The sequence below is a fragment of the Girardinichthys multiradiatus genome, chromosome 17 (assembly GCF_021462225.1).
Source record: "Girardinichthys multiradiatus isolate DD_20200921_A chromosome 17, DD_fGirMul_XY1, whole genome shotgun sequence".
Classification (NCBI taxonomy): domain Eukaryota; kingdom Metazoa; phylum Chordata; class Actinopteri; order Cyprinodontiformes; family Goodeidae; genus Girardinichthys; species Girardinichthys multiradiatus.
In genome coordinates, this window is record NC_061809.1 from 6,727,280 (window position 1) to 6,740,018 (window position 12,739).

General features: G+C 39.0%; 1 protein-coding gene across 4 annotated transcripts in view; it reads right to left on the minus strand.

Moving 5' to 3' along the window:
• Positions 1-12,739, minus strand: part of tmtc1 (transmembrane O-mannosyltransferase targeting cadherins 1) — a 235,338-nt gene that overhangs the window by 189,312 nt on the left and 33,287 nt on the right. For all 4 annotated transcript variants that reach the window (XM_047390474.1, XM_047390473.1, XM_047390475.1 and 1 more), the window contains exon 3: positions 2,613-2,686. In XM_047390474.1, coding sequence (XP_047246430.1) covers positions 2,613-2,686 — 74 coding nt within the window. The remainder of the gene's footprint in view (positions 1-2,612; positions 2,687-12,739) is intronic.

Below are 12,739 nucleotides of genomic sequence, written 5' to 3' on the forward strand. Positions count from 1 at the left end.
TTAATCAGGATTTTCCACCTTGGAACAGACAGCGTAAATGACCTCGTTGTCTACAGTGAACAGCAGTTCACTGTCAAAGACCCCTCCCAGACAGACCGTGGCTGAGCCGGAATCTCTTAAAAGAAGTAACAATGAAGGTACAAAGCACAAGGAAGTCGCTTACTCTTGGTCCAGGGGTTGACCAGTTTTAAAAGAAATATTTCCCCATTATTGGGACTCATAATGGGTTAGAGAGAAGGAGTTGCCTTCTCTCCAGGGAAAACGTATAATTTGATTATATTTTAAGAAAATATAGATCTAAAAGCATCTAGTGCGTTAATATATTTTAGTCTGTAGTCCAACTTTTCTTTAATTTCCAGCTTTTCTCTACATGCCACTGCAATGTACTTTATGTTTTTTGTCACTATAAAGTATTTGAATTATCTTGTTGCTAAAATGTGCTATGTACACCTCAGAATCCAGTACAAGACAGAATTTTGCCATCTTCAGAAATACTCGGATGATTCTGCAGTCATGGGTTGGATCAAAGATAGACTAAAAGCTGAGTACACGGAGCTGGTGGACCGCTTAGTGGAATGGTGTAGAAACAATCATATCATCTTGAACGTGAATAAAACAAAGGAGAAGATTGCAGATTTTAAAAGGGATAGATTTTGCAAAATTCACTTTTTGATCATTTTTCCATTTGGGTCTCTAATGCTTCTACAACTAACAACTGACAACTGAAGCGGAGCTACACCCACTTGATTTTCAGTAGAGGATCACATCTCAACGACTGGTTTTACCATACACACTTCACCACGGCCACCCTCAAAGTCAGATGTTTGTTGTTAGCTGAAAAGATCCACATGTGTCAGTGTACATTCTCTCGCTATCGGATAACGCACTGATTTGAGAACTCACATCAGCACACAACAGGATTTGCAGAAAGACTTAAGGGCAGAACATAGTCGGGTGTACAGTGAGCAGTGCAGACTCCACGCGCACTGTTCGCGGCTTCACAGTCAAGCGTACCAATTTCCTATATTTCTGGTGACAAATTCCAACAATTGCCATACTTTCTCCCATGACCACATCTGACAGGGAGGCAGAGCTAGTTCGCTGTGTAGCTTTCTAAAACCTAAAAGAAAAAAAAGTAGTGGAATACACTTCTCACATATCCAGTGTCAGCGGAGTCAAGTACGCACGCCTATGTTTTGATTGAAGAAAAATCCAGTCCCTACTGTTCATGGCAAATGTGCAAAATGACAGAAATGTAAGTACTTTTTGTTGTGTCTTATAAATTTCGGTTTTGTTTTCACATCTGCAAAGTACTTGTCGTGCCAGATACAGCTAATTTGCATAAATATTCTAAAAAGAACTCAAAAAGGGGAAATTGAGGAGGCTTAGTCTCATATGATTTTGTGCAAAAAGTGTAAATAACATGTCTTGTATAGCTAATAGACCTATCCCAAATATTTAAAAAGAAGTATAATGGGTCACCTTTAAGAGAAACATGAATAGGTTAAACTCTATGTCCATCATGGAAGAAGAAGTGGTGGTGGAGGAGTATAAATACCTTGGTGTTCACCTGGACAACAGACTGGAGTGGAGATGCAACTGTCTGACATTGTGTCATGCTTTTTTTTCAAAGTGTGTCCGTTAACGTGAATGCCTCTTAGTAATCCGGCAAACTAAAGTATTCTCTCTGTTTGAGTCAACGGGATACAGTAAACTATCCTGACTAACAGCGCTTTCTACCACCAATTCCACAACACTCCTGACTTCTTTAGCAACAACATGACATAAATTAGCCATTTCTGCTAGTTTCTTTTCAGTAACAGGCATCTAGGAAGTAGGCTCAGCACCTACTTCCTAGAAGCTTGACTACAGCCAATAGGAGAAAGGCTGAGGTGGTGATGCTGTTCCAAAGACCGACCCCTCTGTCTCTGTCCCACCCTCTTTGTATTTACATTTCCAGCTGTATTTTGAGCCAGCTGCATTTTGAGGAGGAAACGACAATACAGCAACCAAGGAATGTAAAAAATAAAGACGGAAATAAATGGGCTCAGGGAATCTGTTGGAAGAAAAAATACAACAGGTATATATTCGGGCAGAAAATATACAGTACAGACCAAAAGTGTGGACACACCTTCTTATTCAAATAGTTGTCTTTATTTTCATGACAATGAATATTGTAGCTTCACACTGAAGGCATCAAAACTATGAATTTACACATGTGGAATTATATACTGAACAAAAAAGTGTGAAACAACTGAAAATATGTCTTATATTCTAGGTTCTTCAAAGTAGCCACCTTTTGCTTTGATTACTGCTACGCACACTCTTGGCATTCTGTTGATGAGCTTCAACAGGTTTTCACTTCACAGGTGTGCCCTGTCAGGTTTAATAAGTGGGATTTCAAGCCTTATAAATGGGGTTGGGACCATCAGTTGTGTTGTGCAGGAGGTGGATACAGTACACAGCTGATAGTCCTACTGAATAGACTGTTAGAATGTGTATTATGGCAAGAACAAAGTTATAGACCTACAAAAAGTATCAATATAAAATGCAAACAGGGAACATACATAAGCTTGTGTGAATGAGGACAATGTGTTGCTGAGTTGCCTTACCTTCTATAGAAGTAGAACGTCAGCAGGAACAGCAAACAAGCCAAGACATCAGCTCTGCCCACAATGCCTGACACCTGCAACACACACATGCAGAGATTTCAGAGTTAACCCATGTATTGGGCAGTCCTGCTGAAGGAACTCTGCTTGTTTTCAAGGGGAGCCTCCTGTGTTAGAAATGCAGCTAAAAAAGCAATTATAACACTGACCAGCACTGATGATATGAAAATAAAGGCCACAACAATTAGCTAAATAACATCTAGAGATGCACTAATCAAATACACACAGATTGGAGTTAGCCAGTTTTCCCTTCGATGATCTCTGTCAAATACAGAATTTGTTTTGTTTTTGTTTGAGTTTAATCAATAAATCCATTAAAACTAAGAAATCTCACCAATTTTGGTCTAGAAATGCATTAACCAATTGACATGAACTTTGATTTTATTATGTTTAATTACAAACCTGCTGCTGCTTTTATCTTTTATTTGTTATACTTCTAAAGGAGGTCAGAGAATTTAAGTACACCCTTTCATCAAACTTTTTGACAGGTGGGCGGGACTTCCGGTGGGGGGCATATGGGCGCCATGTGGTTGCCATGTGGGCAGGGGGGGGGGGGGGTGGGTGTCCAAGGGGCGTATCAGTGGATGTTGATTGGTTGTCGTCATTAGGGGCGATACCTTAAATGAGTCAATTAAAACACAGGGGTGTGTTTAAGGGTGTTACGGGGAAGGCCTTAAATGAGCCAATTAAAACACACAGGGGTGTGTTTAAGGGTGTTATTAATAATCTGTATGTTTTTTCAGGCGTTAATACATCTAAAAAACAAAAATAAATAAAAGACATGCATCCTTTTATATTTTAAAGGTATAATCAACTTAATGTTGACCTATCACATGAAATCCTAATAAAGGAACTGTGTAACCTGACAGAATTGTAAGTTAATTTTTGCTTTACAGCAGGACCTATTTGTTGAATATATGAGCCAGTCTAAATCCGTTCAAAAATAGAAAAGACCTAAAAAAGTAAATAAATAAAAAAATTGTGCTTCACTACATCGATGGAACGAGAAAAACCTTCAGCTTCTGCGTCAACATACTGGAAAAGCAGCTGAAAAAATAGGTAAGACGAATATCAGATTAACAGAAAAAAAACAGAACTTCAGTATACTGTTTCCAAGTTACAAATTGACTCTAGCAATGATGTGTTTGTTTTTGAATCATGAGAGACTCCATTTTAGGAAAAAGGAATGATAATTTAAGTTACCTGTAGCTTTTCTAAAAAAACATTTTTACTTTTTCATCTTAGAGTTACAGGGGGGTTACAACTGTTAGGGGCAATGTCAGGAAAGGGGCAGTTACGTCTGTTTCTTAGATCACATATCACCTTTGAACTCAAGAAGGGTTTTGGTCTTAAAAACATAGGCAGCTGAAATAGGTAAGACGAATATCAAATTAACAGAAAAAAAAAGAACATCAGTATACTGTTTCCAAGTTACAAATTGACTAGCAATGATGTGTTTGTTTTTTGAATCATGAGAGACTCCATTTTAGGAAAAAGGAATGATAATTTAAGTTACCTGTAGCTTTTCTAAAAACATTTTACTTTTTCATCTTAGAGTTACAGGGTTACAGTTATTCTATATCCCAACTGTTAGGGGCGATGTCAGGAAGGGGCAGTTACGTCTGTTTCTTAGATAACATATCACCTTTGAACTCAAGAAGGGTTTTGGTCTTAAAAACATAGTCTTTGCAGTTGAGATAACACTGTCATGTTCTGGTATAAATACTGTGTGTAAAGTAAATGTTGGGGGCTCTGTTTCACTGGTTAACCTCAGTGTCAGGGGTCTTCAAATGCTGAATGTCATTGAACCATAACACTTGTTACATTGAAAAATACCAGTACTGACAAGAAAAAATGTCGGTAAATATTTCAGGAAACCCGGAAATTGTGGCTTCTTCTTCTGATAATTCACAAAAGCACAATGACATCTTAAAACGTAAGTAAGTAAGTAAGTATCATTAAATGCATGTGAATGTTCTCAATTTTTGTTTATATATATTGTTTATATATATATATATATATATATATATATTTTTGTTTCTTTGTCATAGAACCCACCGCTGATGACCTTGATGATTTCATCTTGACACAATCAGATTATGGTAAGTAAATGTTAAATGCAATAATATATATATATATATATATATATATATATATATATATATATATATTATAGTTAACCCTTGACAATGTTTCAATTTATAGATTTGATGAGAGAGGTAAACCCGAATGATCAAGTTGGAGGGTTCAGCAGCTGGAATCGACACTCTAAATTGAGAAGGCGAATTATCTCCAAACAAGAAAAACTCGCAACAACTGAACTTTCTTCTAACACAGAAATTACGACAGATTCTTTGAATACTCCTCCGCCAATTATCATCATTTCCCCTGAAGACACACCGGATAAGTTACCGGCACCTCCAGAAAGTAAGTCCTAAGAACTAACTGTTTTTCTTTGAGAGTGAATGTATTTTATTTATGTGTTATTAGAGACTTTTGTTTTAAACCTCAGATAAAACTGTTTACAGATTCGACTGAGAGCTCTGTGGAAGACATAGTTGTCGAGCAGGAGCAAGGTAAGGAAATAAAAATTAAATAAAAACAATATATATATATATATATATGTATTTTAAGCATAGTTCAATAAAAATGTCATATAAACCTGTTTACAGATACATCCAAAGATGCCACATTAAATCCGCCCACCAGAAGGTCGCTTTTCAAAGATCAAGACAGCTTTCAGCAGAACGGCACAGTTTCAGTCCAACAAGAAGTGAAATCTGGAGGTTTTACCGCAAAGAATCGGAGTAAGATTTAAAAAAAAACTTGTGTATTTTAAAAACTATTTTCGTTTTATTTATGAACGCTGTGCTGCGCAGCGTAAGATAACTTTTTATTGTCTTCTGTTTTTACAGAATATTTAACCCCGGCCAAAAGACAGCGACTCTTTGCGCTACAATCCCGAGCAACGCTAGTGAGTGGTTTAATGAACGGTACGTTTTAATTCATACATACATACTGAATTAATTTTAATTCCCCTTTTTTTTTTTTTTTTTCAGCTTTAATGTGATTATTTCAATATATATATATATATATATATATATGTATATATTTATTATCTTTTTATTTATTTTTTTTCTTTATCTTTTCCAGAGGCGACGTTGATGGTGGAGCAGATTTCATCGAGACCTGGACAGCGCAGGAAGACAGTCTCTACAGCCTCACGGAATCTTCGTAATAAGACCTCATCGTTAACGCTTCTGGCTGCATGTCAGATTCTGTTAAAGAAGCATTTTGGTGACATCAAGGTGATTTTAAACTGAACTGATCACTGTGTTTTTTTGTTTTTGTTTTTTTTTTTTTCTGTAGGTTAGTTTTTTTTTTTTTTTCGTTTCTTATGTTCATAGAAAATGGATAACCGAATCAGACTTGCCCTGGATGAAATAAGAAATTTAGTTAATGAACTTAACGAAATTCCCGTTAATGCAGAAGAAAATAGCACACCGTCTCCACACAGCATTGAGCAAAATGATCCACCTGACACTCATCATAACCCCTCTACGACACACTCCGCAGATCATCACGGGGGTCATTTCAATACGGGAGTAGCGGTTAGTTCTGATCAAGTAATCAGACTTGCCCTGGATGAAATAAGAAATTTAGTTAATGAACTTAACGAAATTCCCGTTAATGCATCTCCTGCTAACAGTGAAAATTTAATAAATGAACATCAGCACGGTGACGTTTTAAACGTAATCAATCAGGCTCTTTCCGATTTGAACAGCGAACCGTCTCCACACAGCAGCATTGAGGAAAATGATTCACCTGCACACGCCGCAGATCGGCACTGTGACGTTTTAAACGTAATCAATCAGGCTCTTTCCGATTTGAACAGCGAACCGTCTCCACACAGCAGCAGCATTGAGGAAAATGATCCACCTGACACTCATCATAACCCCTCTACGTCACACTCCGCAGATCATCACGGGGGTAATTTTAATACGGGAGTAGCGGTTAGTTCTAATCAAATAGAGCGAGATCCTCCAGCTGTGGTTGAACGTGAACATTTTAATAACCATGAAATAAGGAGACCTTTTACCATACCGCCGCCCTGTCCAAGTGACGTTCCAGATTTAGCAGCATTCTATACAGACATCATGCGTATTATAATTGAATTAGCCGACGCTGCGAGATCGTTAACCAGACGTAACGACGTTGTGCAGCTGGAATTAGTGGGTGAAAATCTCAATCGTCACATCACATTTACTGTTACAGATGATGGAAATATGATCCTGCCTGCTTTCGAAAACTTCCTCGACGATTTAGTACAATCGAATGCAAATATACCTGTAGATAATAACATGGAATTTGTTCTTCAGGTTGTTAATGACCCAGCAGGAGGTTCTAAGCGTAAAGCTGCAGGAACGTTAGACTGTGAACTGTTTAATAAGAAAATGCGTCATTTGTATATTATAAACAATACCGGTAATCAGTTATGTTTTGCAATCAGCCTCGCACACGTCTCTGACCCTGAGCTCACGGATCACCGTGCTGTAGAACTGGGGAGGAGATGGCACCATCAGGCAGGCCTTGACGAGCAAACAGCAGTTACTTTTAGTGATATTGGTAAATTTGAAACCATTCTGAAGAGAAAAATTGTAGTGTTTCACAGAACCACGGGCTCTACTGCTCTGTGTAAATTTGAGACCAGTTTCCCCGATCGTTCAAACCCTCTGTTTTTGCTGTTATTTCAAGGTCATTACTATGGGATAAAAAATCTCAAAGGTTTTATGGGGTGCAGATATATTTGTAATTACTGTTACGCCAGCTATCAGAATGCCAATACACACCATTGTGAAGGTTATTGTCCAGTGTGTCGAACATATAAATGTATGCAAGAGATTAGCAATCCTGTAAGCTGTGCAGGCTGTCAAAGAATCTGTCGTAATTCTTCATGTTTCAGCAGACACAGGGAACCGCGCATCAGAAATAGTGCTGAAAGGCCTATCAGTGACTGTGAATTGGTAAAACTGTGTAAAGTATGCAAACGGATATACGTTATTCCAATCAGTAAACCGAATAAACCACACGTGTGTAATGTAAAATGCAGTATTTGCGGTGAAAATGTACCCCCCAGCCTAGACGTTACATGCGATGATCATAAGTGTTACATTCTGCCTTGCAGTGCAATTAATCAGCTTGATGATAAACTGATTTTTTATGATTTCGAATGCCTCGTCAATGACAGCGGCGTGCATACCCCCTTTCTGGTCTGTGCTAAAACGTTGAAAGGTGATGAATGGTACGCTTATGGACTGAATTGCACCCAAAAATTTCTCCTGCATTTCAGGAGGCCAATGTACAAAGGTTACACCTTAATAGCGCACAATGCGCGGGGGTACGATGGTTACCTGATTCTCACAGCAATGCTGCAGTTAGGCATTAAACCACATATCGTCATGGTAGGGAGTAAAGTTCTCTGTTTAACCGACCCTGATTACAGGTTAAAATACATTGATAGCCTGTCCTTCATGTGCATGAAGCTTAGTGCCATGCCGAAAGCGTTAGGCTTTACCGATCAAAGCAAGGGTTTTTTCCCCCACCTATTTTCCTCTGAACAACATCTCCAGTATGTAGGGGCTTTTCCTCCTCCATCCTGCTACGCTGTAGAACGCATGAGTCTTCAAGAACAACAGGTATTTAGCAGCTGGTACAGAGAAGCGAGCAAAGAGGTCTTTGACTTTAAGAAAGAAGCTATTCGTTATTGTAAAAATGACGTTGAAATTCTTTTTCAAGGATGCTTAAAATTCAGAGACGAGTTCTTTAAGGAGACAAGTGTGGATCCGTTTAAAAGTATCACAATAGCATCAGCCTGCATGAAGGTTTTTGTAACCAATTTCCTTCCTCCTCAAACCTTAGCCATTCCATCACCTCTGGACTACAGACGTAGCAGTAAAACGTTCTCCAGCGCGTCCATTCAATGGCTCGGCTGGATTGCAGACAGCAGAGCCATATTTATCGAGCATGCATTAAATAGGGGTGAAAAGAAAATCGGGCCATATTCAGTGGATGGGTATGCAGAGATTAACGGTGTCAAAGTTGCGTTTGAATTTTATGGCTGTTTTTTCCACGGCTGTAAAAAGTGTTACATGCCTCATGACAAGTGTCCGTTGAGAGGGGTCGCATTTGAACAGTTTTACGCAGCCACTGTTGAGAGAAGCAAGGTGTTACAAACTGTGTACGGCCTTCGTCTCGAAGTCATATGGGAGCATGAGTGGATTGAAATGAAAAAATCAGACCCAGGGGTGATCAGCTTTCTTGAGAAAGTTAATGCACCCGAACCGTTATCCCCCCGGGATGCGCTGTATGGTGGACGCACCTGTCCTATGAAGTTGAGGTACACAGCGGAACCGGATGAAACTGTACACTATGTGGATTACACATCTCTGTACCCTTATGTAAACGCCAACTGCGTTTTTCCCCTCGGACACCCCACCATCATTTACAAAGATTTTGATGACCCCAGCAGCTACTTCGGTATAATCAAAGCTGTGGTCTACCCACCACGTAACCTGTTGTTCCCTGTTTTACCTTACAGAACATCCCAAGGTAAACTTGTGTTCACTCTCTGCCGCTCATGCGCTGAATTAAATTACCAGTCAGGTCCCTGCATGCATAATGATCAAGAAAGAGCTCTGACCGGAGTTTGGGTCACTGTAGAACTATGTAAAGCTTTGGAGTGTAGTTATCGTCTTGCTAAAATCACAGAGGTGTGGCATTTTGAAAAGAGAAGTGATACAATCTTTAAAGGTTACATTCATTGCTTTTTAAAGGGTAAGCAGGAGGCTTCAGGCTATCCATCTGATGCAGTGGATCAGGAGAGTAAGTCAAAGTATATAAGCGACTACAAACTGCATCAGGGCATCCAATTAGACCCTGAGAAAATCGAGATGAATCCTGCCAAAAGGCAGGTTGCAAAATTGTGTTTAAACAGTTTTTGGGGGAAATTTGCGCAAAGAAGTGATCTGTCTCAGACCACAGTCATCACTAACCCTGAAGACTTTTTCAGCTTCATGTTCTCGAGTAAATACAGGGTTAACTATTTTCATTTTTTCAACCCTGAAATGTGTGTAGTGCAGTGGAATTTCAATAAACATGTCATATATCCACCAAGTAAGACAAATAATGTGTTTATAGCAGCATTCACCACCGCTTATGCACGTTTAAAACTTCTCAGCAGCATGGAGAAGTTACAGGACAGATTGATTTATATTGACACGGACAGTTTGATTTATGTGACAAAAAGTGGTGAAACTCCTCTGGAATTGGGGAATTATCTGGGTGATCTTACTGACGAGTTAGATGGTGACAGCATTTCGGAGTTTGCATCGACAGGACCCAAGAGTTATGCATACCAGACCAAAAACCGTAAAAATGTAATGATACGTGCTAAAGGCATCACTCAGACGCATGAATGCAGCGAGAGGGTCAATTTTGACAGCATCAAAGGGCTGGTCGAGGGCTACTTACAGGGGTCAAGTGAGGGTGTCATTGAAATCCCTCAGCACACGATCAGGAGGGATAAAAAGAGATTCCGTTTGACAAACGCGACATTTCTTAAAAAGTTTCGACTGGTGTATGATAAGAGACGTCTTTTTTCTGACGGGACAACTCTGCCTTTCGGTTATTAGAGTTGAAGAAGAAATAAAATAAAAAGTCACATGGATTTACAGGAGATTGATTTTGATCCTAGATTTAGAGTCCCTTTCTCATGTATGATAGTTGGACCCAGCGGCTGCGGGAAAACTTTCTTTGTAAAAAGTATTTTACAAAACTGTAATCATGTCATGGATATTGTTCCAGAAAATATTGTATGGATTTACACATCTTTTCAACCCATGTATGCTGAATTGCAGAAGATGAATAAAAATATTACCTTTGTGGAAGGATTGCCTCATTCTTTTGAAGATGAAAACCTGTTTCCTCCTGATCAGAATCATTTGATCATTCTAGACGATGTTATTGCTCAAGCCTCAGATGATGAAAACGTGATGAAGGTCTTTACCCAGTTTCGTCACCATCGTAATATGAGTGTTATGATGTTGACTCAGAATGTATTTCATCAGGGAAAGTTCAGTCGCACTATTAGTTTGAACTGTAATTATATGGTGTTGTTTAAGAACCCGAGAGATAAACTCCAGCTGAATATACTGGCCCGCCAAATGTTTCCATCTCAAAAGGGTCTCTTCTTGGAGAGTTTTGAAGACGCAACGAGAGAAGCTCATGGATATTTAATCATCGATTTTACGCCTACCTGCCCAGAACATTTCAGACTGAGAACGGGGATACTTCCTCAGCAGTGGCCTGCTGTGTACGTACCCAGAACAAAGTCATCATGTCAGCGCGTATAAAAAGGAATTTACCATTATTCAGAGCTTTGTACCAGGCCTGTCCACAGAAACGTAAAGATATTCTCGCACACTGCTCTCCCGACTTTATTCAGGCTCTGTGCGAGATTGCACTGAATATCCTAAAAGGTAACATTAAACTATCACCCTCTCAACACCGACAATTAAAGAAACAAAGACATATCATCAGATTGTTGGGTGATAAAAGAACCGGGATAAAAACTAAACAGTTGGCTCTCAAAAAGCAACGAGGTGGTTTTATTCTGCCCATCTTAACGGCTCTTGCACCCTTGATCGGTGATCTAGTGGGTGGAATCATCAGGAGATAATGTCTCTCAGAACATCGCAGAAGATGTTTCTCATTTCCCCTCATCAATTCAAGCGTCTGACCCAGTCAGACACGTCCATCAGACAGACGGCGGAGGAGAATTTGGATGCTGAAATGAGAGCGATATTAAACGAGCCGGGTTTGACTTCTTATGAAAAAATCAAGAGATACGATGCTCTTCTCCAGAGGTATCTGACTTTACTTAAGCAAGGTGTCAAAGAAGAAAAACAGCGGGTCAGTTTAACGCTGCAGCGTGACACAGAGGTTCCTGAACATGAGCGGTCCCAAGAAAAACAAGGCCCAGGGCAGGACGAGGCCCCTAAGGATCAGGTTCTTACGGAAGTACTGAAAAGCCTTCCTAAACACAATCGTAAAAATGCCGAGTACATTTTGAAGAAATTATCCGAAAGAAGTGAGAGTTGGACTTCGCGAGGTGAATTTGTATTTAAAGGGAATGTTATAAAAGGGTCCCACATGATTGATTTGTTGAAAAATCTCATGCTTCCGTTTAAAAAATCTGGAGCATCACAAACCCGAGGATGGTCTGATTTTCTACACTCCATGTCAGAAGTAAACATCCCTATATCTTCAGTCATTAACCCTTATGCTCGTGAAGAATATAGACGTTTCAAAACAGAGGGTACATCGATTGAAAATGGGGGTACACCCACCAGCGTTAAGCAGAGTAGAAAAAGAAGAAGAAGGCAGATAACTCATTCTCCCCACTGGTCGAGATCTGAGCTGGAAGATCCAAAAAATGCTGATGGGAGATCAAAAAAGTCTCTTCGTAAGACGACACTACCACCCCGATGGATTACATTTTCACCATAAACCGTTATAAGAAAATGAAACATGTAGCCTATTTCTTTTTATTCAATAAAATATTTATTGATTATATTTTTCAAGTCTAACTTCGTTCTCTACTTCACACACTAACATATGATATCATTACACAAATATTAAATCATAAGAAGAAAAAAAAACAAACAATGAAAAAAAAATAAGACATTTTAAATTCCATAACAATCCAGAAACATCTCCAAAGAGCATGTTCCGTGAGTATAAAATGTACAACTTTGATTAATGACACATTTCTGATATTTTTTCACAAAGTTAGATACCATTAAATCATTCTTAATCACATCTCCGGTGTATTTCGACAACACTTGCTGCATTGATAATCCGCACGCTCTATGACATAGATAAAAAATGCAATGGTGACCGCACACAGTGGACAAAGTGTTTTGAAGCTGATTATTATGATACAATATTTTTGAGGATCTGTCTTCTAAAAATGTTACGATGCTTGACGGGTAGAACTCGAAATCCGGAGA